This window comes from Fusarium mangiferae, assembly GCF_900044065.1.
Source record: "Fusarium mangiferae strain MRC7560 genome assembly, contig: FMAN_scaffold006, whole genome shotgun sequence".
Lineage (NCBI taxonomy): Eukaryota > Fungi > Ascomycota > Sordariomycetes > Hypocreales > Nectriaceae > Fusarium > Fusarium mangiferae.
The window spans coordinates 1472276-1499203 of record NW_024573926.1 but is presented as its reverse complement, the minus strand read 5'-3'; the positions used below and the strand labels follow the sequence as shown (position 1 = coordinate 1499203).

Sequence of the window (26928 nt, the reverse complement as noted above, 5' to 3'; positions counted from 1 at the left end):
CCCACCAACCGTCTCTTTCTCTCCCCAAATAATTCATCATGTCTCGTCCTCAGAACATTGGCATCAAGGCCATTGAGCTTTATGTCCCTAGCCAGGTAAGCTGAGACATTCCCTCTGCGATTGTTCGCGATCGCCACACAATCTTCAATGCCCTCATGGTCTCATGTTTCTGCTGGGAACTGTTGTCGTTGAATCTTGCCCCTCACCAAACTTTTTGGATGGGACAAAAAAGGTCCCTGCGTTATTACTCTCGTGTTCGGGTTCTGGTCGTGTGCCCCTCCATTCAGATTGTGCCCCTCTATCCCAACGCTTGAACGAGCGCCTCTTTGATGACCCCAGCTAACCACAATTTTATTTGCTCTCTAGTATGTTGATCAGGTTGAGCTCGAGAAGTTCGATGGCGTTAGCGCCGGAAAGTACACCATTGGTCTTGGCCAGACCAAGATGAGCTTCTGCGACGACCGCGAGGGTAAGTTTCCCCAATTCTTCACCGTCCCCTGAAAAGACGATCTTAGCGCAATGCGCCTGTCCTCACCGCGTCCTGGCAAAATCTCATGATGCCATTGGATCACCGCTAACGTGCGATTTCTACAGACATCTACTCTTTCGCCCTTACTGCTACCTCCAAGCTCCTCAAGAACTACAACATCGACCCCAACTCGATTGGTTACCTCGAGGTCGGTACTGAGACTCTTCTCGACAAGTCCAAGTCCGTCAAGAGTGTTCTTATGCAGCTTTTCGGCGACAACACCAACATCGAGGGTGTCGACACTATCAACGCTTGCTACGGTGGTACCAACGCTGTTTTCAACGCCATCAACTGGGTTGAGTCTTCCGCTTGGGACGGTCGCGATGCTATCGTTGTTGCCGGTGATATTGCTCTCTATGCCAAGGGTAACGCTCGCCCCACTGGTGGTGCTGGTGCCGTCGCTCTCCTGATCGGCCCTAACGCCCCTATTGTCGCCGAGCCCGGTCTGCGTGGTACCTACATGCAGCACGCCTACGATTTCTACAAGCCCGACCTTACCAGCGAGTACCCCTATGTTGATGGCCACTACTCCGTCAACTGCTACACCAAGGCCCTCGATGCCGCCTACCGCGCTTACTGCAAGCGTGAGGCCAAGCAGGCCACTAACGGCACCAACGGTGCTTCCAACGGTGACGACTCTACCAAGACTAGCCTCGACCGCTTCGACTACCTTGCTTTCCACTCCCCTACTTGCAAGCTTGTCCAGAAGTCTTACGCTCGTCTCCTCTACCACGACTACCTCGCCAATGCCGACTCTCCTGCTTTCGCCGAGGTCGCTCCTGAGCTCCGTGACATGGACTACGAGAAGTCCTTGACCGACAAGGTTGTTGAGAAGACCTTCATGGCCCTCACCAAGAAGCGTTTCCAGGAGCGTGTCAACCCCTCCATCCAGGTCGCCACCAACTGCGGTAACATGTACTGTGGCAGTGTCTGGGGTGGTCTTGCCAGTTTGATCAGCGTTGTCGACAACAAGGCTCTTGAGGGCAAGCGAATTGGTCTCTTCAGCTACGGATCCGGTCTTGCTGCCAGTTTCCTGTCTTTCCGCATCAACGGCAGCGTTGAGAAGATCTCCAGCGTCCTCAGCATCCCTGCCCGTCTTGAGGCCCGCCGCGCTGTCCCCCCTGAGACCTACGACGAGGTAAATAGAGAATACTTCGACGCAATACATTGAAAACGTGTGCTAACTATTTCTCTTAGATGTGCAACCTCCGAAAGCAGGCTCATCTCCAGAAGGACTACACTCCCAAGGGCGACGCCTCCACCATCGCCCCTGGTACTTACTACCTTACCAAGGTCGACGACATGTTCAAGCGCGAGTACGCTATCAAGGAGTAAAGGATCATTTTTTGAAAAAAAAAAAAAAACCAAAGAATCCTTGCTCGAACAACATTTTATACGAGACATTTTTCGCTTCTGGACTTGGTTCCATTACAGCTATGGACCTACAGTAAGCATATCATGAACATGATGACTTCAATGGGAGAAAACTAGACGCACGGGGAAGAAGAATACAGCGGATGATGATAGAAGCGCAATTCGCGCAGTGGAGATTGACATGGAGGTCCTCTAATTGAGCTAATAATGATGGACATTATGGCTTGTGGAAATACTGGGGACCGTCTCTCCTGGGAGATTTACGAGGAAGTTTGTGAAGGCCCGTACCATATAGACCTGGTCATTTGGCGCTTAGAAGAGTTTACGATACTTGGAATATAAAAAAGGTATTTCAATCGATCAAGTTTTCTCTAGCTTGTGTCTATTCTTCTATCAGCCACTGTGTGTTTATCAGTATTTGTGACATCTAAGAACGTGGGCTTCGAAGCCGTGTTCCGATACTTTTACAACTATCTTCTACTCGTACATAATAAATAGGGGTATTCGTCTACTTCTCCTCCTTGAACTTCCACTCTGCGTGTCGGTGGAGCATGTAGTCCTTGCTCTGAATGCCCTTCCAGATACCATACAGGCCGCCCAGTGGGGGCTTGCTCTTGAGAGACCGCTTCCATTTCTGTCGTTCTTCCTTTCGTGCTTCGACATCAACCTTGACCTTGTCATGAACAGTAGGAAGTGTCTCGGCATGATATTTCTTTCGTAGAGCTTCATACCATTGACGGTCGTAGAGCTTCCAGAACTCGTCTTCGTTGTAATAAGTGTGAGCATAGAGCCACTTCAGACCTCCAAGCTCAACAAGCTTATCTTCGAGAGCGCGGTTCTTGGCAACAAATTCATCTGGGTCAGAGGGTCCCCAGCCCCAGAGACCAATGTTCAGTGACGGTGGAGTGGTCACAGTTCCGTCAGCAGCAGTTATGGTCTCGCCCGTGTGAGGATGGAAAGTTGGAGGAGGCGTCTGCTTCAAAGGACAGAGCCAGAGGGGCCAGATGTTGAAGTTCTCAGCAGTGTAATCGACAAAGGTCTCGGCAGTCTTATAAGGCAGACCCAGATCCTGGACGATGAAACGCGCAGACTCGCCGCTGCCATGAAGAGCGCGGTACAGCATACGAGTGTGAAGGAAATCATCGAGGAACCAGCGGAAGAACTTTGTGAAAGGAACACCCTTGAAGTAAGTGAAAGCAGCGGCACCAACCCAAAAACCACCGCGATCATAGCGGAAGAAGTACTCGGCAAGAGGGATGTAATCAACAGGAGAGGATGAGGCAGATTCGGCGGAGACAGTAGGGCCAGCGGAGGGAACGTTGCGAGTGCGATCTTGAACATGGAGATAATACCAGGGATCCCAAGCACCGCTGAAGGTCTGGGGCTTGATATCGGCAGGCTTGTCATCAGTCAGGGTACCAGTAACAACGACACCGTGGTCCTTGGAGAAGAGGATGCCATCAACGTAGTCATTGGAAGGGTTCTCGGTCTCGGCGCGGATTCGGGCAACAGCTTCGGCGACACTGCTCGTACGGTGGTAGGTCGTCTTGACAAACTTCTTGGCTTCTTGAAGTTGAAGCTCAAGAAGCGTAGTCATGCCCAAGGAACCGACAGCTCCAGCAGCACCACGGAACAAGTCAGCATTCTCCTGCCGCGATGCTCGAACAACCTCGCCATTTCCAAGAACCATCTCGGCCCAATTGACAGTATCATTGAAGAATCCGTGCTTGAACGAAGAGCTCTCGCCAGCCGTGCCTGCAAACCCTCCTCCAGCCGTGATACCAGGAAATTCCATAACCACAGGCGGTACAAGGCCATGTTTCAGCGTAGACTCAACAAGTTTATCCATTGGAACATTGGGCTCGACGAGAGCAGTGCGAGTCGCGCGATCGACCTGGAGGACATTTCGAAGGGCGCTGATATCGACGACGGGTTTGCCTGTCTGCTGAGGCCGTGTGCTATTTGTGCTGCCGTGGAAGATGCGGTATGGCTCACGACGCCTGAAGAAGCCGCGGACGGCAGATGCGATGGTTGTCACAGCCTGCTTGTGGCGCTCCATTGTCGGGGACTGGGACCCGGGTTCTGAGTCTGGAGGTGGCTTGTTTTGCTCTTGAGGTGAAGCGATCAGCGACATTTGGGATAAAAGTTTGGTGGGTCTTCCCGTGCGGGCCGGTCTCGGGGATCGGAAGTGGTGGAGCCGGAGCCGGAGACAGAATTGGAATTGATAATGGAATTGTTTTAAAAAGTAGCAATCGATGTTTACATGGAAGAAGTATTGTTTTGGTTTTCAGGCCTCGTGGTACGTAACGCGGGTGCTGATCCTATAAGCCTTGGCTTATAAGTTCCGAGGGTGCCGGTCGTTAAAGTTTTAGTTGCTGGGCAGCTCACTCATGTAAGTCAGACATCCATACGTCAAAGAGATACTACTTAAGCTAGAATCCCTCATAGATAAAAGACAATACATCATCATCAGAATTATAATTTTTGCTATCAAAAAGAGCAGTTGACTTTAGATAACTATATTCCTAGCGCCTGGCTTTCAAACCGTATCCCATATGTATCCGAATCCCATTACATGCCCAATTGCGTTTCAAACCGTCGTCAAGGAAACCAACCATTTAGTCTAACGTTACAGCTTAGCTACTGGTGTTTCTATAATCCGATCTTCTAGCCCTGTCTTCCGAAGCACCCTTTGTCGAATATCCTCTTCTGAAACACCACTCAACTGGTCAAACCTCAATGGCATCTCTTCGCATGTTTTTGCCCTTATCATGACAGCACTCGACTCAATACTGTCGGGGTCTTCCACTGCGGCACGTATGAATGATGCCCAGCCGCTGTAGCATCGTGGCGTTGCAGGAGCGTTACGCAGCATCATAGCGAAGCAGTGCGGCATACCTTCGTACTCCTCGAACACCACTCGCACACCATCAGCCTCAAGTTTGCGAGCAAGAAACTTGTCCTCGTATGCGAGGATCTCCCATCCCGTGCAAAGGTAGATAGGCGGCGCCCCTTTCCAGCTGCGTGCCATGACGAGAGATGCAAGAGGGTGAGCAGCGAGGTCGTCTGCGACGTACATGTTGCGTCGTGGTGGGTTAGCTGGCCAGGCCTCACACGGAGGGACTGTGCGCTTCTCGATGGCCTCCGGCTTGGGAAGATAATCACATGGCGTTGGTGTTGACATCTCCCATGTTGGGGAGCTTTGTGTAATGTCAAGCCACGGGGAGTTGAGTGCTACGCCAGCTGGCATGGGAACCTGACGCAGCTCGCCGTGCCACAGAATTGGAGAGTCTTGTCTGCGGAGCTCGAGGATGAGTTGGAGTAACGACAGTGAAAGATTGCCGCCAGCGCTATAGCCTCCTGTGTTAGTTCTTGTGGTACACGACCCAGACTCGAGACGTACCTGTCACCAGCAATCACAATATGCTCCGGTTGTACAGGATCATGATAAGCATCGGGAGGCGGATATAGAAGCGTCAAGTAAGACACAAAAGCGTCAAGCAGCGCCGCAGGGAATGGATGCTGCGGCGCAAGTCGATAGCGCACCGAGTAACACCGACCCCCCGTCAACTGCGCCAGCTTTTTCGTCGTAGGACGATGTGTTGCTGGGTCACAGAGATAGTAAGCGCCGCCGTGCAAGTACAGGACTGTTGTTGGCTCCTTGCACTCTTGCATCATGCCGTGATACCTCTCCCGCTCCGACACGTCAGGCAACGGAGCGCCACGGGCTACACCGCTCCGGTAGCCGGTCCACTCGGCCTCGACATCAACGAGATCGGGAACGGGGACTCGGCAGGTGGAGCCCCCGAGGTGTTCGAGTGTGCTGATGAGGGCATCGCGGACTGATGTCTCTGGGGGTTGTGGACTGGCATATTTGCTAACCCAGATGTGCCCCTTTACACCAGAGTCACGGAGTGTAAGTCGTTGGACAGATGAGACACTACGGGGGGCTTTTGGGGTGAGAATAACGCGAAGACAGGCGATGATGATGGCGCTTCGCAGGTCGAGGTATTTGGATGAGTCGGAAAGGTTGAGGAGGTGTGCTAGGCCCTGGCGGACGATGAGAGGGAGTAATGGAACAACTGTCCGTACAGTCTCCAGAGTTGCTGAGTCCATAGTGGTATGAATGTCAAGATTATGTCAAGTCGAGGATTGTCGCTGAAGTTATAGTTGTTGATGCGAGTGGAATGAAAGTGATTTCAAGGCAAAGACGAATAGTTCAAAACAATAGATGGGCATGGGACAGGTCGAGGCCGACTTGATATAATCAGAACAACAGAGATTTGCCTGATTGAGACCCAAGTCATAAAGGTACGGGTAATGGGTCAGAGGGAGGGGTAGCAGGACAGAAGACCAGCTGAGGCAGTTCAAGAGTTGTCGTACAGCGGCCTCTAACTAGACAAAGAGTTAGGAACCCCTAGGATCCAATTTCAATGATCTCCCTCGAACAGAGTCCAATCAGGGGCTGCCTCTTCTGTTTGGAATCGCGTCAAAGTCCTTGTCCGGAATGGCGGTCTTGGAGATCCATGACACTTTGTTGCTTTGCCACTTGTAAGTGTAAGTGGGCTTTTAGGTGTGGTTACCTAGGGCCAGCGTGAACTGTCTGGCAGCTGAAAGGTCGATAGTTAGGTCGTGACAAGTTGTTCCTTTTCGCTTTTCACATTTCACTTTCCACAGTCTAATCACAGAGAAATCATAGTGCGTGATCAGTTGAGGTGATGCGTTGGTTCAACAAAAATGAGCCTCGGCACGCGGAATTAGTTCACAACCAACCTTCAAGTGACGTCTACATGGAGTTGCAACTAGCGCTTCAGACATGAATCAGATCCCTCGGCATCAGAACCAGAGTTATATTGCGGGGATTGGCTAGTAAACTTGACAAGACGAACTCTTACCTACTCCGTATTATGCCTTCATTTACTCGACTGGGTAAGGTAGTTACTTTGAGATGAAAGCCTTCAACGGTCAATGCGTCGGTCGAGTGTGGGTTATGAGACTTGTAGGCTCATCAAGCCTAAAGTGGTAATTCTTGCGGAAAAGCGTCAAGGTTGAGTGCATGCGCGATAGCAAGGGGATGCATGTAAGCGCACGCGAGGTGGGAAGAAGCAAACAACTAGGCGCGGAACTTAAAACAATATTGGTATTGGATCTTGCAGGCTTTTCTGTCCAAATCAGGCATCTTGCATATCACAACATCTTCATAACATCTGTCAGGGTTCGGAGTATTTTTGCTGGATTTGAAGAACTATTACGACTTGCATTTTCATTATCAAAGGATCATGCTTGGCCTACCACATCTACAACAGACGAATAGCCTTAGGACTTTGTCAATTAGGCTCCAATAAGTAATGTGGTAAAATTGACAATGGTGATATAACGCTACAATACCAAACCATCCCGCCACGTAAACACCTCCATTCAGCAGACCCGATTATTACAAAACTATGGATGCATAAATATTGTACAATTATGGTCAAGTACACTCTTCACTGTTTCAAGAGCTGGAACTGGCACCAGCCTTTGGCTCGTCGGCCTTGACCTGAGTCGACGAGGTATCATTCTGGTTAGCCATGGCCATCTGCCAAGCAGGGATAGACTTCTTGCCGGTCATGTTGGCGAGAGGGGAGGATGAACGGTTAAGTTGAGGAGCAGAGGGGAATGTGGGCTTGGGAACCTCTGCAGCAGGAGTGGTGGTAGCCGATTCAACTGTGGCCTTCTCTCCGTTGGTCTTAGCAGCGGGAGTCGAGGTAGAGGCAGCAGGAGTAGCTACGCTGGAGCTTCCACTGGCACCGACAGTTCCGGCTGTGCCTCGCATATAGGTGTTCATGGTTGAAGAACCGGTGCTACTGCTGGGGGCGGTCATGCGCTGAGATACCAATGTCTTGAGACTGGTGAGCTCGGTGTTGATCTCCTTCAGCCGGTTATCAGTCAGGCCCTTCTGGTTCTCGAGAGCCTTGGGAATCGCGTCCTTGAGAGACTGAACCTCGTCACGAATTCGGGTCGCATCGTCCTCCCGACGACGATTCGCAGCCTTGAGGTCGGTCATAACTGTCTCGAGGTCCGCGATCGCTGCGTCCAGCTTTTCGGTTCGCTCCTTTTCGGCATTCTTCAGACTCTCCGTATCCTTCGCAAGCTGCTCAACAAGCGTGAAAGCTCGGTCAAATTGGTCCTCGATCGATTTCTTATCTTGTTCCAATTTCTCCGGTGTCGGAGGCGCGACCATTGGGTATACGTAGCGCTGATCGCACGTTAGCTTGCATCATCAAAATCGCTACAATGACAAGCACGAACCTTGCCTAACTCATAGAGGCCATAAGAGACGCCTCCAACGACTGTGGCCATGATGAACCAGTCTCTCCAGTCCCTACGGGGAGGAGGTGGCGGTGGTTGCCAGGCATGCTGTGGATAGGGGGGATAGTATTGTTGACCAGGAGGAGGGCCGGCGGGAGCGCTGGGATAAGGCGCGTTGGGAGCTGGAGGTGCGCTGCCACCTGTTCGTGCCAGCGCGACATCAATTTCTTCTTGGGTCAGGTTCTTGCTTCGAAGGAATGAGATGCGGTTCTCGACGGAGGATGACGCGACACTTGGGTCCTGGAGAACTGCCATGGGTTAGTCGGCGCATTTATAATGGCTGAATCGGAGTCAATACTGACATTGGGTCTATTCAGGAGTTAGCATCTACTGGGTTCTATTCCAATAGCTTTGGTGGCTGGGGAAGTAGGGCAACTTACTGCAGAGGATACGAGATCCTCGCGAATAGCCATGATTGATGTTTAGCCGTCAGACGGCTCTCACCACATAACCTGAGTCGCAATGGGAAGAAGTTGTAGAAGTAACTCCTGAAAAGACTTGAGCGATGATGATGGAAGCGTTAAATGCATGTGGTAGTTCAGCTTGCGGAGGTCAGACCGTGGAGTTCAAGAACGTGGAGGCGTGGAGTCGGAAGCGTGACCGGTCTGTACCGAGGCTTCTCCCAATTGACCTGCCGAGATACGTACCGCAAACGGTTCCCGTCAGGTTGAGGCTGCAGATGCGATCACGTGTAATCTCAATTGAATATCCACCTTTGCCAACTCAACCGCTACTCCACCAGAGACAACACAGAAATTATCGACCAATCAGGCTGAGCTGATGGTTTGTTTACTTTCCTCCCGAGCAACACTCTGCAACGCCTAATCTCCCCTACCCTACTCTCTTTACCTGACTTTACGCCATTCTGCATTTTCACATCCCACTTTACATCAACACCATTAATCACGACGACCCCTCCGCGTATACAACAACTCACGATAGTCGCCTGCTTTGCGCAAGCATCTCATTGCAGTCGCGTGTTTCCCCTTTTACTAGATCATGTCCCAAGATACGGGCCTTTGGAGCGTCCGTAGACCTAGAGAGGTAAGAATACCGAATATCTTCTACCAGCTTTTGCGCCCAACTGGTAGACCGCCATTCCCGCGCATCGGCCTGAGCAATGTTGATTCTAACCTGCAACATAGACCCTTGGTGGTATTAATGCAAACAGCGCCATTCCGCAGCCTGGTTCGACTATGAAGCGATCCAGCTCCAATATTGGCGGCAATTACCCTGGCAGTCATGTCCGTTCCATGTCGGGATCTAGGCAATCCCTTGCCATGCCGCGACCTAACCAGCCTCTGTTCCAACGCTCGTCATCCGGAACTAATCTTGCCGACCTTGGCCTTTCGTCGGTGAAGCGCTCTTCATTTGCTCCTAAAGCCTCGGCCTTCACACCAAACCCAACAACACGAGCTTCTACTGATGGCGATCGACGCAGCAGCGTGTACCGACCTCGTCAATCAACCGCTCCTCCAACGACTCACCAGAGTTTCTTTCAAACTACACCAGCCCCAGCTGGTGTACCCCGCGACCCGCGACCCCTGAAAGATCGATCTTTTCAAGCTCGTATTGGACAAGAAATATTGGAATACATGGTTCAACACAACTTCGAAATGGAGATGAAGCATGTTCTTTCGCAAAATGTGCTCAAATCGCCGACGCAGAAGGATTTCAACTACATGTTCCAGTGGCTCTATCATCGTATAGACCCCAGCCATAAGTTCCAGAAGAATATCGACCAGGAAGTGCCTCCCCTACTCAAACAAATGCGATACCCCTTCGAAAGAAGTATCACAAAGAGTCAGATTGCTGCCGTCGGAGGACAGAACTGGAGTACATTCCTTGGCCTTCTTCACTGGATGATGCAACTGGCACAAATGCTCGATGGCTACGTAAACTGCCAATACGATGAGGCTTGTATGGAGAGCGGCATTGACGTTAGTGGCGACCGCATCATCTTTGACTTCCTCAGCAATGGTTACCGGGATTGGTTGGCTATGGACGAAGATATGGGCGATGAGGAGGCTGAACGCGTTTTGGCCCCTCATGTTCAATCCATGGCAGCCGCCTTTGAGCGATCAAACTCCAAATACACATCAGAACTCGAAATGCTTGAAGCTGAAAACGCACGACTTCTCAAGGAAATCGAGGATTTGGAAAAGTCGACACCCGACCCTGCGGTTCTCGATAACCACTTCAAGATCATGGAGGAGGATAAGATCAAGTTTGAAGAGTATAATGCCCTGGCGATGCAAAGGTCCGAGAAGTACGAGAGCCGGTCTCAAGTCCTTCAAGAAGAGCTTGACAAACTCATGGAAGAGCTTCAAGAGGCCGACGAGGAGCGACGAAGCCTACAAAAAGCTGTGGATGCCCAAGGAATCAGCATGCAGGATATTGACCGCATGACTGCAGAGCGGGAGCGACTGCAGCGCGGCATTGAGTCGGCTGGCCAACGACTGGAGGAAGTAAAGAAGAAGGTGACGGAGCGAGAGACCGAGGCGAGCCGAAAACTAGATGAATTGGAGCAAATGGTGGATCGATACAACACAATGGCGTATCAGATTGCACTGATCCCTTCGACGGCAGCCAACGCCAAGGGCAGGGAGTTTGAGCTCCAGGTCATGGTGGCCGATAGCTCGGATTACACTTCTACCAACTTGAAGGGATCATCAGGCCCATCATCTGCAGATCGTCTCCTTGTTGACGCCACCACTGGATACCAAGCAGGTCATATTCTCAACTTGGACCTTCGGGGACAGATCCGAAACAGCTTCCTATCGCTGCGCAAGGAAATCTCAGATCGCCGAGCAACGGCAATGGAAGAAATGATGAAGGATCACGATCTGCTTGATGGCATAAAGGAGGCCATCGAGGACAGGCGCAGTGAAGTGGAGGCACTGAATCACCGTGTTCGAGCAGCAGAAGAGGAGTATGAAAGAACGAAAGAGGTGTCGACAGCACAGAAGATGGCCTCTGACGCACATATTGAGAAGATGGAGAAGGAACTGTCGCGTATGCGGGCTGGCTTGTCTGAAAACGTGCAAATTCTGGAGCAGCGTGAGATCAACACAACAATTGAGTAAGTGGACACGCACTTTTGATTAGAGTAACAAGTACTGACGGGGCAAACAGATACGAACAACTTGTGCTTCAGGCCAACGCTCTCCGAGAAGAGCTTCACACCGAGATTGACAGAATGCTCAACGATGTCATCAAGTTCAAAATCCATGTCCAAAAGAACCTTGACGACTACGAGGGCTTTGTAGCAGACGAACTCGAGAAGGAGCTCGGTAGTGACGAGATGGGCGAGGAGACTCGACAGATGGATATGTGATGAGAGCTACGCATGAAGCAATCTTCTGAGACGCTTATGATGACGATTAATGTTTCGGGCGGCCTTCTGGTTTGTTTTATGGCGTTTGGCTTTATGACTGGTCGACTGATGGATGAGTGAGAGCAGTTGGACACAATCTCGTCTGACTGGTCCCTGTCTCAAGTATACATGCTCCCTTTCTAGTGGGCATGCCTTTGACGAGCGTGAGTTTGAGCATTATGACACGTTAGTAATGGTAGATACCTGGTGGTTTGCTTTGGTGTTTTTAGGAAAGATACCACGAGGCTGTCTGATATAGTTGGCCTTGATTACGAAAATTCTAGTTACGGAAAAAAGCACAACGGCGTTGTTTCTCAATTATTAAGGTTGCAATAGTATGTAATGATAAGCTGACGACAACGTGCGTAGCATGGCAAGCATGGGCACCACATGGAGGCGACAAGGATGGTCAGCACCTTGTCAGGGGGTTCCCGAAGATGTTAGCAGGGGTAGCTAGCTCCATGACTGCAATGATGAATGATTCGTGGGCAGAAGAGACTCTCTTCTCTGTAGGGTCGTATTATATATATCTCATGAGCTGTGGTATTGGAGGGAACAATACGGAGTACGAAGTACAGTCCGTGGACAAGAAGCTCGCTAGAACAAGACCAGGATACAATAGAAGTCTTTTCTGTTGCATTCGGATTTCGTTTATTCCCCGGATGCCTTCGGAAGATCCTCTTAATTGCCCCGGTCGGGGAGTCGGGGGGTTGTAATTTGCGAGCGGGAAAGTGATGCAAACTCCGCCAAGGCCCTGTAGGGCATTTATTGGGCTGGGGCTGGAGTTATGTATGAATGCAAAAGTGAGGCATATGATGAAGCTAAAGAGCTTGTGATTGATCTGTTTCAGACTACAGATTACCTTAGATGAGAGCACCTAGTATGGGCTGTTGAGTATCGCTTAGGTAGACCACTCATGTGAACATCATATTCGTGTCTCAGCTGCATAACTGCCCAACAAGTCACAACATTCAGTGTTAACTCCGCCAAGTTTTATCCCCGTTGTACCCATTGCACCCATCTAATGGCCCCTAGTGCTAATCTCGGCAAGTTAGTTCTCGGTAGCTTCCATGATGCTTCCATTGTTGGTCCTGAGGAATGTACTTGCCTAGACTCCAAAGGTCATAGCTCCTTCACCCATTCTCTCTCAGTGTCTCTCTCTCTTTTGTCTCTGCCTCTGCCTCTTCTTCTGCCGTGTCTCTCCATATTTTTACCTGACATCTACATCTCCACCTCCTCATCTTCTCTCTTCTCTCCCTTCTCTTTCTCATCTCTCTTGGTCTCCCTTTCATCAATGGATGCCAAATAATCTTGCCTGGTTGCCCTGGTCCAATCATCCCTACCTCGTGCAACTGCAACTCTGCTAAAGTCCGAAGCCTCCGGTTTGGGACATTGCTACCACATGCCGCGTACTTCTTTGACGATCCGTCAACTGAGTTATCATTTTGGATCAACGAAAAATACTAAACCCTTGGCTTTTGCTTCCGCATACTCAACTCTTTCCTCAGCATCCTCTACTATCATGGCTCCAGCCGCAACTGCTGCTTCGGCTCAATTGAAGCCTCCGGAGCTGGCTACAAGGAATGCACCTGGCTCATCTGGAGGATCTATCGCCTCCAGCACTGCCGTATCCAAAATACCTGGTCGATCAGCTCTTCCAGATGAAGCTGTTTCCAACCCTCACCATCTCCTCAAGCGTGGCTCTCTAGTGGGCTTCAAGAATCCTTATCCTTCACATTCATACACTCCCAACTTCGGTACCATGGTTCGAAGAGTCTGGTGGTAAGTGAGGACTTTGTCATGTCAAGAGCGCTTCGTCGTCCAGAAACTGATGGTATGGTTTTAGGCCCACTTTCACCGGCGACATGAAGCAACCCGATTTGACTCCCCCAACTGTACCAGTGGTAAAGCCACAATGGAATACCGAGCGCGAAACAAGCGATAGGATCCGCGCAACATGGCTAGGCCACGCTTGCTACTATGTCGAATTCCCTTCTGGCCTGCGCGTTCTCTTCGACCCTGTCTTCGAGGACCGATGCTCTCCATTCAACTTCATGGGACCAAAGCGATATACGCCCAAGCCATGTGATATCAAAGACATTCCAATCATCGACGCTGTTTGCATTAGCCATTCCCATTACGACCACCTTTCACATTCTTCCATTCTCGAGGTCCAGAAATATCATCCAGACGCACAATTCTTCGTTGGTCTGGGTCTGGAGACATGGTTCCGCAAGTCTGGCATCAACCACGTTACTGAGCTCGATTGGTGGGAAGATGCCGACCTCACTGTCACAGTCAAAGATGGAGACAGTCCCCGCGAGATCAGCGCCAGGATAATGGCTTTGCCGTGTCAGCACGGTTCGGCGCGGACCATGTGGGATCGTGACACTACCCTATGGTGCTCGTGGGGTGTTCGATCTAGCGACAAGTCAGTTTGGTTTGGTGGCGACACGGGCTACCGATCGGTCCCAAGTCTCCCTCCTGGAACCGATGACTACAGTGCTGAATATGATCATCTTCCGAGATGCCCCCAGTTCAAACAGATTGGCGAATTCCGGGGACCTTTTGATCTTGGCTTGATTCCAATTGGTGCCTACCATCCGCGTGTGGCATTTTCGCCGGTGCATGCGGATCCGGCTGACGCCGTTGAGATCTTCCGCGATACACAATGCAAGCGTGCAATGGGAATTCATTGGGGCACGTGGGCGCTCACGTTGGAGGAAGTTCTGGAACCACCTAAGATGCTGAAGACGGCTCTTCGAAAGAGAGGTCTACCCGAGGTGGGTGTATTTGATGTTTGCGATATTGGTGAAGCTCGGGAATTCTAGCTTGGATGTAAAAAAGACCATGGAGTCTGGAGAAGCGAGACATGTTTGCAGATGTAAATACCCTGATTTGTTTTAAGGCCCAGTCAGGACTGATGGCATCCACCGCAGCAGGATGAGAGGTACACTGCGTGATTTTGTATAACCTTCATTCAGCTCTCAAGACTGGGGCTTTGTAGAAGTTTACAAATGAATGTCCACTTCTTGTAAGCTCTTTAAGAATGAGAAATATCAACCACCCGAAATGATGTCACAGTAAGACCCTGATCGACAATGGCCCGAGTTCGCAATGGATGTCCAATCAAAGCTTTACTCTGACAACGATAAACTGTCAACCAGCCTAGACCAGCTCCTCCTGGCTTGTCACAACGGGTCAAAACGGAGCTCAACAATGAGCCTAGAATTAACCCTCACTTCTTTCTCATCTGAGAAGTCATCCCTTGCTGCTGGTTCCACAGTAGCTTGAGCCACAGGTGACGTACCTCACTCGCCACACTAGTACCTATTGCCACATCAAGTATAAGAGACTCATTCAGACTTAGGTATTCATCGTGACAACTACAAATCTTATCAAAAGCTTCAAAAGACACAATCTTTACACATTCCGATCCTTCTTTTCTCTTCTGACCTACCACACAACACACCGCCTTCACAATCAAACATCATGGGCCTCCCCGCTTTCTCAGAGCCAGCAACAACTACTTGTCCTCAGACCCCGCAACAAGAGCAGAATCACAGCACTGGCGTTCCTACCGGTGCCGGCGCAAACACTGGTGCAGGCGTGACAAGGCCCAAGACTGAAGAAGAGAAGGAAGCCGATCGGCTTTATGAGGAGGCCATGGAGGAGGAGTATGCTAAGCGTGATGGAGGTGCCTAAGCATGGAACAACTCGAGCATGACTCGAAGTGCAGATTTACGACCTGAAGTCACTTGACGAGAAATGATAACTAGAAGGATGATAGTCTCAACTCTGAACTGAATTAAATAATACAAGTTTCGATATAACTCTAAGGTTCGCCTGATACGTGATCTATGTGTTCTGAGTGGATGATATGTGTTGGCAGTGACGTCTATGAACAAATTTATAATGACAGGAGGCCTAGAACTGGCTCAAAGCTTCGGTGCACGAACACCATAAAGCTAGATTGATTGATGTGTATATACAGAAAGTTAGGGTGAGCGAGGCTATATGATAGATCATGTTACCACTGTTCTATTGTACATTTATCTTATGGCGACCTCGTTTATATGCCAACTTTCGTGATCATGGGTTCCGGAGGAGCTGTCTATTGGCGCTGGCTGTGTTATGGGACTCAAATACCCGGGGTAAACCTAAGCAGAATCGAGATATACTCGTTCCATCAATCAGATGGCTCAACGCCATCTCAGATTGTTTACCTAGCTGGTGTTCGTTGTCTGATCTCTTGAGCAGATGCTCATAATCACCCTGGAGTTGTCACACTCCCATGGTCAAAGTATATTCTCCAGCCCAGAGATTTCTATGCTGCCATTGATGACTCTATGTCCGGATAGACTATTCAGCTCTTCTGGGCAGGAGACAACCATGAGCAATCCAGGAGTCGATATTCCTTCCTGGCGTGGTATTGAACTGCAGTTCCTTGGCATTATGCAGAGTATAGTGTGGTGCCGAACCTAGTCAGCCTCGGGGTTCGGGAATCAGGAACTTGGACGACAAAAATGCTAAGCAGAGCAGAGTAAAATGGTTCAATCATTCTCTCGCAGTCTTGCCAATGCAGCAGCAATACCGCCACTAAGTTGCTCGTCCTTATCTGCCTGGCTCGCACGAGTGGCCTCTTCTGTCTGTGCAGTCTTCCTCGAAGCCTCGATAGCAGCGGCAAGCATGGCCTCTTCATCGTCTTCATCATCAGTGTTGTCCATGAACTGGAATTGCTTCGATGCGGGCTCATTTGTCTTCTCCGCAGAAGGTGTATCTTTGGTGGGAGATTGTCGCGAAGATGATGCAGCGGTTGGCATATCCCGTAGAGGAACCCGCGAAAGAGGTAGAGCCTGGTCAAGTCTTGCTGATCGTTCCGAGGCCTTTGCGCCTCTCCTGGCAGCCTTTTTTACTCTGAATGGCTCTTCGACTGCAGACTGCCACCTCTTGACCTTGACACCTCCCCATCCATTTAGCATGCCGAGTTGTTCTGCATCAGCATTGATTGCATTTTTCAAACTGCCGAAATTGCTCACTACGGCGACCGCATCTGATTTATTCAGGCTTCTCGGCACTGTGACGAACTCTACCAGCTTCTCACCGTAGCTGGACGGTTGTTGGCCACGGATCGCGCCAAATGTAGCATTCTCGTAGCTCTTGTATAACTCGATATACCGTGCGGCTTCAGCAGCGGACCAGCACAAAATAAGGGTGACATTGTTGACGAGTGATGTCTTTGATAGTTCCTTCAGGGAGGCTTCGTGGTTGGGAATGTCGACCATGGTGAGGAGTATGCGCAGGTTGTATTTGCCTTGAAGGTTCCGTATTCGTGTATAGATGTATTCGGGATGCAGACGATGGTACTTGAGACTAAAAAGGGTCATTATCGAGATCACAGATGTACAAACAGATGCACAGAGCTACCTCAGGAACAGAGCGCAAGTACCCAATCCCAGGACATAGTCGGCAGGGATATCGCTGTACTCCCATGGCATAGATCGAATGCTTGTGAGAACAGGATTTCCTCGCTGGCGCGGAGATACCAGGATAGTCGAGCCAGATTGCTTCTGAGGTAGAGCCTGTGGTGTTGGCTGAACGACCTTCCCCACGCTGGAGGCTGCGGGGGGTGCTTTGTCTAGACGTTGTGGTGTAGGTTGTTGGATTCTTGTAGGCGTGGGTTGTTGAACTGGTCGTGCAGCAGGCGTGGGATCAGCTGCGGCCATAGCGGCCAGGAGCTCGTCGTCTGCACCGTAGTCGTCGTCCATGATGAACTGTTGAAGCTGCGTGGTGTAACTGGTCGGTCACGTTGCTAGCTTCTTGTTATGTGCTTGTTGAAAGATGATGGTAGTTCACGCATCGCGTAAGTCGAGTTGAGCAAGGGTGGGTCGTCCCTGTTAATAGGTAGGTAGGTACATCCATGTACCTACCTACTAAGATAACAAACATTATTCTCCTATAGATTCTATGTCTCTTGTTCTCTATCTTTTGCGCCTCAGTATGCTGAATTGTTACAGAGTTGTTACTGATTAATTCCATCAATGTCTTCCTAGAATGAGGATGCTAAGGCCTTTCTCTTTTGCAGTGTCAAAGTGCATCTACGTCATTTAATCAAATCACACAGCCGTTGATAAAGTTTACTAACTCAGCATAACCTAGTATAACTAAACCAATTCTGAACAGAATGGCCCTGTACTATATTTGAGGCTACTATGAATAGACTAATTACCACTACCATCGAGGTATCGATACCTGTCAGCCCTGGGAATGTATCCGCGTACACCTGGAAGATCATTTACTCCTTTCAACAATGCGGTTCTCAATTCAGCATCGTCAACTCGCCACAATCAACTTGATAAGTTGATGCAACCCAAACGTCAAGACCATCATAATCTATTTTTAAACCTCGGCTCCTGGTTCCTGTTCTTAGCTTAATGATCTACACCCTTCAACGTGGCAGTGCTGATGGTCTTCAGTCACAACTCGCTCACATGCAATGATAAGCACCAAACTCATTGATCAAGGTAAATTCATAGTGCAGTAACTAAAAAACAAGTTCCTCCAGGTATCTCCCATCCAATCCTGTCCCATCTGCAGCTCCAGCCGCTTTTGCATTGTCCCGCCAAGTCCTATCCTATCCTATCCTATCCAATGCCAGGTTATTCCCTCTGGCCGCGCCTATAACGCCAGTAACCACAATGTTTCGTTATTTGCGTACATACACATGTCCTCGTGTACATCATGTCTGTCTCAAGTCTAATCCAAATCTTCTTCTAGTCCTGCATATTCTGTGGGACTGGGCAATGTGCTCTCTGTGAGGGAGGAATGGATCGAGTAAAGGGAGGCCAACCAGCAGTCGAACATGGTTGCCACTTTTTGTGCCTCCGCGTTTGATGATTGTTGTCGTGTTAGTTGATCGCGCAGTCTCTCGTAAGCCTCGATCATAACCCAGACCTGCAGTGCTGCAGTATCTTGTCCGTTTCGCTGTGGTCGGCCTGACACAACGGATGATAATTCGCTCGTGAGTAGATCGAGCGCTATTTGAAGGCTGATGTTTTCCTGGAATGAGTGCCCTGAGGATGAAGGTGGTCGAAATTCATCTGTCCAAGAACCTCGTGGTGTTCCGGGGGTCTGATCGGGAGATGGTGGTGGTGAGAAGGAATATGGCTTGAAGTAAATAGTGTCTCCTTCAACGGCAGCCACATTCGTATCGTGAGTCGCTGCTGACCTGAGCCTGGGTCTCAGCTGACGGGGTATAGCCGTCATGGATGAATACGTGTTTGAGGACCGCAAACTCTGTCGCTTGGCTCCGTGGGGTGATATCTGAAGAGGGGTATCGTCGAATGAATATGTCGATGCTCGTGATGGTAATTGTGAGTCCAGCGCTGGGGGACCATCTCTCGACTCAAGGACAGCGTTGTATTGGTCAGCGATCAATTCAACGCTCGATGTCTTCTCCGGCACATCCCTCGCCTTACGCGCAAGTGCATGTTGCTCTAGTTGTCCGATTCGAAAGACGGGTGTTTTGGCCTGGCGTCGCATGATAGAGGATGTCGAGGTAGTTGATGCGGTCGAAGGGAGAGAAGAGCTGTCCAATGACGGTCGCGCATGGTGATCCTGGAGAGTCAAATGGTGGAATTCTGGGATTTGGCGCTGAGAAGACTGTCTTCGTGGCGGAGGACTGAAGAATGCCCTCGGAGGCTCGGGTTCAGGCTCATGTTGGTACTGATGGTGCTGGTGCTGTTGATGTTGCTGTTGCTGAGGCGGTTCATGTGGTGAATTGATCTCGGGCTGAAGATGGTCCTCGGGCTCTGAAAACGAGGGCACAAAGACCGTCTTTGGTCGAAGATAATGATCCCACTTTGAATCGCTCAAATCGGGAGCGCCGTTCTGAATTTGTCGTTGCGACGGTGAAGACATAGTGCTCTGAGGGCTGAGGCTAGACATGGTCGAGTCGGTAGAACCGCGCTTAGCTTTGTTGAGGCTTTTGAGCTTCGGGTCAGGTTTTTGGAGTTTGCGCCTGGGGGGCTTCAAACTGTGACTTCTTGTGAGAGTGTTGTCCATGGCGGGCGGTGAACATAAATTGATGTTGAGAGCCGCGGTTTCAGGATGTAGCATTTGTGCTAACTAGTTGAAATGCAAGGTGAGTGATGAGCGTGGATCGTCGTCAAGGGCGCTTGGGTGAGAATTTGAGGTGAATTGAAACTCGTGTGTGTCTTGGTTGATATTGGTCACGTTGGTTGGTGAATTCTGGAGATTTCGCAGCCATGGAAGACAAACATGGGAGAGATATGTGAGGTATGTTATATGACGAAGTTATGTATGCGTAGGGAAAAGCAAATGCGAATCGTGCGAGCTGCAGCAGACAAGACAAGACAAGACAAGACGGGCAGAGAGAGTTCAGTCAGGGTAAGGTAATAAGGTAGGTACATAAGTCAAGTCAGCCAAGTCAAGTCAGTCGTAATTATGTACGTAGTAAAGCCGAGAGACACAGTCAAGGCCTTACCGCTTCCCTGGCCCAAAGTGGCTTCCAAGCTGCAGGTTAGAGTGGAAGTCCAATCAAGAGGACCACGAGGTGGATGAGATACTCCACGTCATGGGTCGAAGGGAAGAAAAAAAGGGTTGGGGATAGGCAGGGATGATCGAAAACTGGGATTCTGCAACCTGCAACCTGCATTTTTTCTGGCATCAACAGGAACAGAGCAGACTCCAACAGGCTTGACAGGGCTGGAGCTGGGCTACAGGCATTGGACGACCCGGCAAGATACAGTACTGTACATACATACAGCTGGTAGCCGAGACGAGGGTGTACTGTATCCTCTTAAAGGAAACTGATCCGCGGTACTTCAACTTGATCATTGTGGTCGTCTGCACCAAAACAAGATTCACCCTCTCGACTCTCGACTCTAACCCTTCCAGAATCTGACGAGAACAACCTCGGACCACCCAACCCGCCTCTGCAGCGGTGAAGCCCACACGCTGCAGCAACTGATAATCAGGACCCTTCCCCTTCCCTGTCTGGCCCTGTCACCCGACCCGACTAGAGAGACATTCTTGAGTGCGCTGTAGAAACGCCTTACAGCTGCCGCAACACCCTCACAGGCTCGGGCTTCGCACTAGGTTACTTCCTAGTGCCAAAACGGTTGTTATCCGTATGGCCCTGCCCCGTCGCGTGTGATTGAATCTAGCTTGAGCTGATGTCATGTCATGTGTGCCTCTATCGATCAAAGACCCTTACTGAGGTCTGAGCCCATTTACTCATTGAGAGGGGTAGAAGCAAAAAGACGTGTCTCTTGTCGATGGGCTGTTGTTCTGAAGCCATCCGGATCATCAGTTGTGGCAATGTCATGGTGAGTAAAATAAGTTCATGTACGCGAGTTAGATATGCATGAGGGTGCTGTGCTGTGCTGGCTGTGGTAGAAGCAAGCCGGCTGCCTCTCTTCGCACACTTTTCTTCTTCTTTTTGACAATAATTTGTTGTGAACGCAAATATTTCTCTTCGGTCTTGAATATCCTAATCGTCATAGATCAACAAGACACTGAGCGTTAGGGAGTAGAATAAGGCCGTCGGCGGTTCCTTTTATGAAGAACCTTTGTCTTTACAACAGAATAAACGAGGGGGGGGCTTCCTCAGAGGTGAAAGTCAAATAAATACTGTGCGTATATGATCGACGGACGGTGACGGATACTGTATGCAGTTAATTTACTCAGGTGGTTGGGAAAGTGAAATATATCTCGTGCACCTTGAAGAAACGGTCAAGACATGGCATGATATAAGAAGATTTCTAAAATCTCAAAAGCCCATATTCATCATTTTAAAGAAGCTTAATTATCCGTCGGATATTTTTAACGAGTTTGAGGAATTTAATCAATGAATAGCTACTTTACCTAGTTAAACTGACTTCCATGCTAACAGACTTTCTCTGTGCGCGTTGGATCCCATGTTAGTGAGGGGTACTCGGATCGGATCGCGGGGATACATCGTGGGGTCAAAACTCAACGTCGGATAATAATTTAAATGGAATTCTTTTGGCGAAGGGCACTAAAACTTCCATTGGCATAAACTTCAGTCACGAGGTTTATTTTCCCCTCAAGCCAGTCTCGCTTCCACTAGAAGGGATGGAGCACATTGAATGCCCGCCCGCCTTAGTACCCATAGCTTGGACGTGCTCTTTATAATGGATATTCTGCCTGCGGGGGGAAGACCGAGACCATTCATAGTTCATAGCAGCCCAGGTTAATTGCTGCGCGGGGGCGGGTCGCGGGGGTCTCCTGCTCTTAGGCCCTGAATCATGAGTACTTCTTACAACACCAGGACCTCACTGTAAATCAAGTCCTTTGTGATATCCTCTTAACATATGCTCCCCCCAAACCCACCCCCAAATCAACAACTCTCCTCTCTCCAAACCCAAGCATATTTATCGGCAAGAATATGCCGGCGGATGGCTTCTCATGATATACAAATTCGCTTTCATGGGGGTTTCCAGTGAGCGGATCCCGTTATTCCATCAATCAGACGCTGAGGAATTGGTCGTCATGGCATCTCGACTCTTCTGCTACCCCACATCGTGACAATGGATGAGGTCTCATGAGAGAGTCTGTGGGAGGAGGGGGAAAAAAGGGACCAGCAAAAGGGAGAAGCTATAAAGCTTGACGTTCCCAGCTTCAATCTCTATTTAGCCTCAATTGATTCATTATAATCTTGACGATTCTATATTTCTTCTTCCTCTTTCTCGTTGTGATCCTCTCATCATAACTCCTCGCGCACCATTGAAACCTCCCCCTCTCCCCGCGTTCGGAGCTCACCCCACCTCAAGTGTGTCCCTCATGCTTCACTGAGCTCTCTCATACTCGACAATTGCCTACAACTTCGAACAGATACACAAATAAACCGCAATCATGGGTGAAATCACAATTACAGGCTGGAAGACTCGCGATGTTCGCTTTCCTACTTCTCTCGACGGAACTGGCTCGGATGCCATGAACGCTGCTGGCAACTACTCCTCCGCCTACTGCATCCTCGAGACAGACTCTGAATACACCGGTCACGGAATGGTCAGTACTCAATTGCTCCAGAGGCCGTCTCAATTGTAGCTGACTTTGTATAGACCTTCACCATCGGCCGTGGAAACGACATCGTCTGCGCTGCCATCAACCACGTCGCCGAGCGTCTCAAGGGCAGGACACTCTCATCCCTCGTCGCAAACTGGGGCCAGACATGGCGACATCTCGTCAACGACAGTCAGCTCCGATGGATCGGTCCCGAGAAGGGTGTTATCCACCTCGCTCTCGGTGCCGTTGTCAACGCTGTCTGGGATCTCTGGGCCAAGACCCTCAACAAGCCCGTCTGGCGCATCGTCGCTGACATGAGCCCTGAGGAGTTCGTCAGCTGCATTGACTTCCGTTACATCACCGATGCTATCACCCCCGAGGAGGCTATCGCTATGCTTAAGGAGCAGGAGTCTACCAAGGCTAAGCGACTCGAAGAGGCTCTCAACAACCGCGCTGTGCCCGCTTACACAACGAGCGCTGGCTGGCTTGGATACGGGGAGGATAAGATGAAGAGTCTGCTTCAGGAGACACTCAACGCTGGTTACAGACACTTCAAGGTCAAGGTCGGTGGTGACATTGAGCGCGACCGCAAGCGTCTAGGCATTGCTCGTGAGGTCATTGGTTACGACAAGGGCAATGTTCTCATGACAGATGCCAACCAGGTTTGGTCTGTTCCTGAGGCAATTGAGTACATGAAGCAGCTCGCCGACTTCAAGCCTTGGTTCATCGAGGAGCCTACATCCCCCGATGATGTCCTCGGTCACAAGGCTGTTCGCGATGCCCTTAAGCCTTATGGCATTGGTGTCGCAACTGGTGAGATGTGCCAGAACCGTGTCATCTTCAAGCAACTCCTCCAGACCGGTGCCATCGATGTGTGTCAGATTGACGCCTGCCGTATGGGCGGTGTCAACGAGGTCCTTGCTGTCCTCCTCATGGCCAAGAAGTTTGGTGTGCCTATTGTTCCTCACTCCGGTGGTGTTGGCCTTCCCGAGTACACACAGCACCTGAGCACCATTGACTATGTCGTTGTCTCTGGAAAGCTGTCTGTTCTTGAGTACGTGGACCACCTCCACGAGCACTTCTTCCACCCTTCTGTTATCAAGGACGGTTACTACACCACTCCTGTGGAACCTGGCTACAGTGTCGAGATGAAGCCTGAGAGCATGGATCGATTTAGCTACCCTGGTGAGAAGGGTGTGAGTTGGTGGACTTCAGATGAGGCCAAGGTTATTCTCGATGGTGAGAAGATTTAATGACTGGTTGAAAACGGTTGGATAAAAGGGTCTGGTGTTGTGTATCTAAAATGCCTCCATAAGCGGAATATCATGAATTTATGAGTTATCAAATCTAAAGGGCCTCTCTGTGATTTTGACTAGTTATAGGCCTAGCTGTTGATTTATGAATTGTGTTATATGCCCGAGTTCTTCACGACAGTACCAATGCTCCATGACCGGATAAGTCTTCAACTCGACTTTTGCTCCCATGCGTTCCAGGCATTTGGCGGCACTTAGTCCGTGGCAATACTCAACATCCCCGTCTTTTTTACCATGTCCCACGAACACAGAAGTTTTCAGGAAAGGGAAAGATGTTGTTAGTGGTGTAGGATCAAGCTCTGCTTCTTCACGAAGCTCGTCGATTGCCCTTTGCAGTGGAGTTTTTGCTTCCTCTTCACTATCCCTTTCGAACAATCCGTCTTCTGAGGCATCGTGATCTGTCTCATCTGCCATTAAAGTCTCCGCCAAGGGCATGAAGCCACTCATTATAACCACTGCGCCCAGACTCTGGCCCTCCCAAAGCAACCAACTCATCAATGCCATTGCACCGCCTTGGCTGAAACCAATCAACACTACTTTTTCTGCATTCCCCTTCAACCTTTCTATCTCGTCTTTCAATAATTCATGGACATACTCAATGCTTGGTCGCATGTTCCCACGCGCCTCGGGCTCCCAGTCACCAGTTCCTTCATACCATTGGTGAATAAGTGAACGGCGATACTTGGTCGCCCGAGCAAGAGGCGCGGTTGGGAACACAAAGCGAGCATGCGGGAGTGATTGGCGAAACGATATTGATGGATCGGGAGACGGAGATGCAAGAAGTGGTGAGTGGAACTTCTGTGCGTTGAAGCCACGCCCGTGAAGGACGATGATTGTGAGTTTATGAGGTGAGATAAGAGGAGAAATGGTTACCAGTGGTGGAAACTTTCCTGGTCTGAGGCGAGACGAGTTTCTTGTAGCATGTTCTGCTGACATTTTTGTTGATGCTGATATTAATTGAGGTGCATACATGTAGTGCATACATGTAGTGTACAAGTGAGGTTGGTGATAATTGATGAATGTGTGGTGACCTATGAGAATTGCCAGAGCTTGCTAGTGAATGAGATGAGCTGAACACCACCAGACAATAAAGTTTTCATTTTTCATGCTTCAATACTAAATTTAAAGCATTTGATTTCTCAGTCAAACTAGTTCTCTGGTCTTCTCATACACATAAGCCATTCGTCGTGCTGTGTTGATCTCACCACTTCTAACTACAGGGTCTCATTAGCGAACGTGTCACTATATTCTACCCCACGCCCCTTCAGCTCAACCTCACATCACCAACTTCACACGCTCATTCAACCCTCCACTCAAAATGGGTTTCCTTAACCACGAAACAAACCCAATATCGTCTCTAACAGCTGCCTTCGCTGCCTGGAAGGGCCTTTTCCTGGCCATCGCTCTCGGTGCGTCTGTAGGCTCAGACTACGATACTTCAACCTCTCTCTTCTTCAACATTGTCCATGGCCCAACAACACCTGTTCCTGCTCTCGCTACTCGTCTGACGAGATGGGACGCGTTGTATTTTATGCACGATGCGGTGAAGGGCAAAGTGTATGAGCAGGAGTGGGCCTTTGGCATTGGGCTGCCAGCCGTTGTACGTGGCATTAACGTGTTATTTGGACTTGAGGAGGGCTGGGATGCCATTATTGCGATTGCCATCTCACACGTTTCTCATCTCATTGCTGTTCTGGCGCTGTACCAGCTCACTATTGTGCTATGCAATGATCGGAAACTTGCATACTTGGCTGCCGCCGTGCATATTCTTTCACCTGGCGGTCTCTTCCTTTCAGCACCGTATGCAGAGAGCACATTTGCATGCCTGTCCTTTGTGGGCAACCTTCTTTTTGCTTTGGGTCTGAAATCCAGCCCTGACTCAATGAGGCGCAATATTTCCGTCATTGGAGCAGGGTTTTTATATGGGGTTTCCTGCGTGTTTCGAAGCAACGGACTCTTTGGCGGCGTTCTCTTTGCGGTGGAAGCCATCAAAGGCCTCACAGCACTTCTTGGCGGGTTCAGTTTCTTCAAAGTCCTAAGACTAGCTGCACCTATTATTGGTGGGCTGTTCGTTGCAGTTGGTTTTGTTGCGCCTCAGATTCTGGCGTGGATGAGGTATTGCAATGTTCAGGATAATGAAGAACAACGCCCTTGGTGTACACGCCCCCTCCCAAGTATCTATACTTTCGTCCAAGAAGAATACTGGTATGTGCTCACAGACGAGTTAAGGAGCGAAAACTAACAAGAATAGGAACGTTGGCTTCCTTAGATATTGGACACCTAATCAGATCCCTCTCTTCCTCCTTGCAGCTCCTATGCTCACGATCCTCATCAAGTCTGGAAAAGAGGTTATGCAAGAACCTTCGCGAGGCCTTCGAGCCATGATTTCTGGCACAGATGAACAGTGCAGGATGCTCGTAAGAACTCTAGCTGCTGTGCAAACTCTTCTCGCCGTCTTGGCCATCACAAACTATCACGTCCAAATCATAAGTCGTATCTCATCCGCGTACCCCGTGTGGTACTGGTGGGTCGCTTCATGTCTCATGGATAAGCAGAGACAGGATTTGGGTTATGGTATAGTTGTGTTTATCAGCATGTATGCCATGATCCAAGGGGGTCTCTTTGCATCCTTTTTGCCGCCTGCCTAAGGCAGTGCTGTGTATACTTTCTGTTTTTGAGTTGAGCTGGTTTTTTCTAGAGCCTGATTCGGCGGTTGGGCAGCTCAATGGATTCGACATGGCAGTGAAATAAGGATAGAGTTGAAATTATGAAAGTTTTATACCATCACGCTTTCGTTCTCTCATGTTAATAAGAGGCACATGGTGCATGTCAAGGCAACAAAGGAGGTTGCTCTGTTGTTGGTAAATTTTAAATCTCTACATAAAGACATGCTATCGCATCTGACTTGTCTTTTCTCTTCAATCTTTCAAATA

General features: G+C 49.7%; 12 protein-coding genes across 12 annotated transcripts; 6 read left to right on the top strand and 6 right to left on the bottom strand.

Annotated features, from left to right (window-relative positions):
- Positions 1–38: 38 nt before the first annotated feature.
- On the top strand, positions 39–1864 carry FMAN_03218 (putative hydroxymethylglutaryl-CoA synthase; the record flags this gene model as incomplete). The annotated part of the gene is made up of 4 exons (XM_041832007.1): positions 39–95; positions 367–469; positions 595–1667; positions 1727–1864. 4 exons carry the CDS (start codon positions 39–41, stop codon positions 1862–1864), a joined length of 1371 nt encoding a protein of 456 aa, XP_041682514.1.
- A 547-nt stretch (positions 1865–2411) lies between these two features.
- FMAN_03217 (uncharacterized protein) lies at positions 2412–4037 on the bottom strand (the record flags this gene model as incomplete). The annotated part of the gene is made up of 1 exon (XM_041832006.1): positions 2412–4037. One exon carries the CDS (start codon positions 4035–4037, stop codon positions 2412–2414), a length of 1626 nt encoding a protein of 541 aa, XP_041682513.1.
- A 495-nt stretch (positions 4038–4532) lies between these two features.
- FMAN_03216 (uncharacterized protein) lies at positions 4533–6019 on the bottom strand (the record flags this gene model as incomplete). The annotated part of the gene is made up of 2 exons (XM_041832005.1): positions 4533–5253; positions 5307–6019. 2 exons carry the CDS (start codon positions 6017–6019, stop codon positions 4533–4535), a joined length of 1434 nt encoding a protein of 477 aa, XP_041682512.1.
- Positions 6020–7397: 1378 nt separating this feature from the next.
- Positions 7398–8667, bottom strand: FMAN_03215 (uncharacterized protein; the record flags this gene model as incomplete). The annotated part of the gene is made up of 4 exons (XM_041832004.1): positions 7398–8141; positions 8195–8502; positions 8557–8563; positions 8635–8667. 4 exons carry the CDS (start codon positions 8665–8667, stop codon positions 7398–7400), a joined length of 1092 nt encoding a protein of 363 aa, XP_041682511.1.
- A 586-nt stretch (positions 8668–9253) lies between these two features.
- Positions 9254–11591, top strand: FMAN_03214 (putative kinetochore protein NDC80; the record flags this gene model as incomplete). Its single annotated transcript, XM_041832003.1, has 3 exons — positions 9254–9298; positions 9400–11336; positions 11390–11591. The coding sequence occupies 3 exons, from the start codon at positions 9254–9256 to the stop codon at positions 11589–11591; spliced, it is 2184 nt and encodes a 727-aa protein (XP_041682510.1).
- A 1561-nt stretch (positions 11592–13152) lies between these two features.
- On the top strand, positions 13153–14461 carry FMAN_03213 (uncharacterized protein; the record flags this gene model as incomplete). The annotated part of the gene is made up of 2 exons (XM_041832002.1): positions 13153–13412; positions 13477–14461. 2 exons carry the CDS (start codon positions 13153–13155, stop codon positions 14459–14461), a joined length of 1245 nt encoding a protein of 414 aa, XP_041682509.1.
- Positions 14462–15122: 661 nt separating this feature from the next.
- FMAN_03212 (uncharacterized protein) lies at positions 15123–15335 on the top strand (the record flags this gene model as incomplete). The annotated part of the gene is made up of 1 exon (XM_041832001.1): positions 15123–15335. One exon carries the CDS (start codon positions 15123–15125, stop codon positions 15333–15335), a length of 213 nt encoding a protein of 70 aa, XP_041682508.1.
- An 848-nt stretch (positions 15336–16183) lies between these two features.
- FMAN_03211 (uncharacterized protein) lies at positions 16184–17398 on the bottom strand (the record flags this gene model as incomplete). The annotated part of the gene is made up of 2 exons (XM_041832000.1): positions 16184–17003; positions 17058–17398. 2 exons carry the CDS (start codon positions 17396–17398, stop codon positions 16184–16186), a joined length of 1161 nt encoding a protein of 386 aa, XP_041682507.1.
- A 988-nt stretch (positions 17399–18386) lies between these two features.
- Positions 18387–19694, bottom strand: FMAN_03210 (uncharacterized protein; the record flags this gene model as incomplete). The annotated part of the gene is made up of 1 exon (XM_041831999.1): positions 18387–19694. One exon carries the CDS (start codon positions 19692–19694, stop codon positions 18387–18389), a length of 1308 nt encoding a protein of 435 aa, XP_041682506.1.
- A 2835-nt stretch (positions 19695–22529) lies between these two features.
- Positions 22530–23935, top strand: FMAN_03209 (putative L-alanine-DL-glutamate epimerase and related enzymes of enolase superfamily; the record flags this gene model as incomplete). Its single annotated transcript, XM_041831998.1, has 2 exons — positions 22530–22685; positions 22739–23935. The coding sequence occupies 2 exons, from the start codon at positions 22530–22532 to the stop codon at positions 23933–23935; spliced, it is 1353 nt and encodes a 450-aa protein (XP_041682505.1).
- Positions 23936–24058: 123 nt separating this feature from the next.
- FMAN_03208 (related to several esterases) lies at positions 24059–24931 on the bottom strand (the record flags this gene model as incomplete). Its single annotated transcript, XM_041831996.1, has 1 exon — positions 24059–24931. The coding sequence occupies one exon, from the start codon at positions 24929–24931 to the stop codon at positions 24059–24061; it is 873 nt and encodes a 290-aa protein (XP_041682504.1).
- A 382-nt stretch (positions 24932–25313) lies between these two features.
- On the top strand, positions 25314–26643 carry FMAN_03207 (putative GPI mannosyltransferase 2; the record flags this gene model as incomplete). The annotated part of the gene is made up of 2 exons (XM_041831995.1): positions 25314–26200; positions 26247–26643. 2 exons carry the CDS (start codon positions 25314–25316, stop codon positions 26641–26643), a joined length of 1284 nt encoding a protein of 427 aa, XP_041682503.1.
- Positions 26644–26928: the final 285 nt, after the last annotated feature.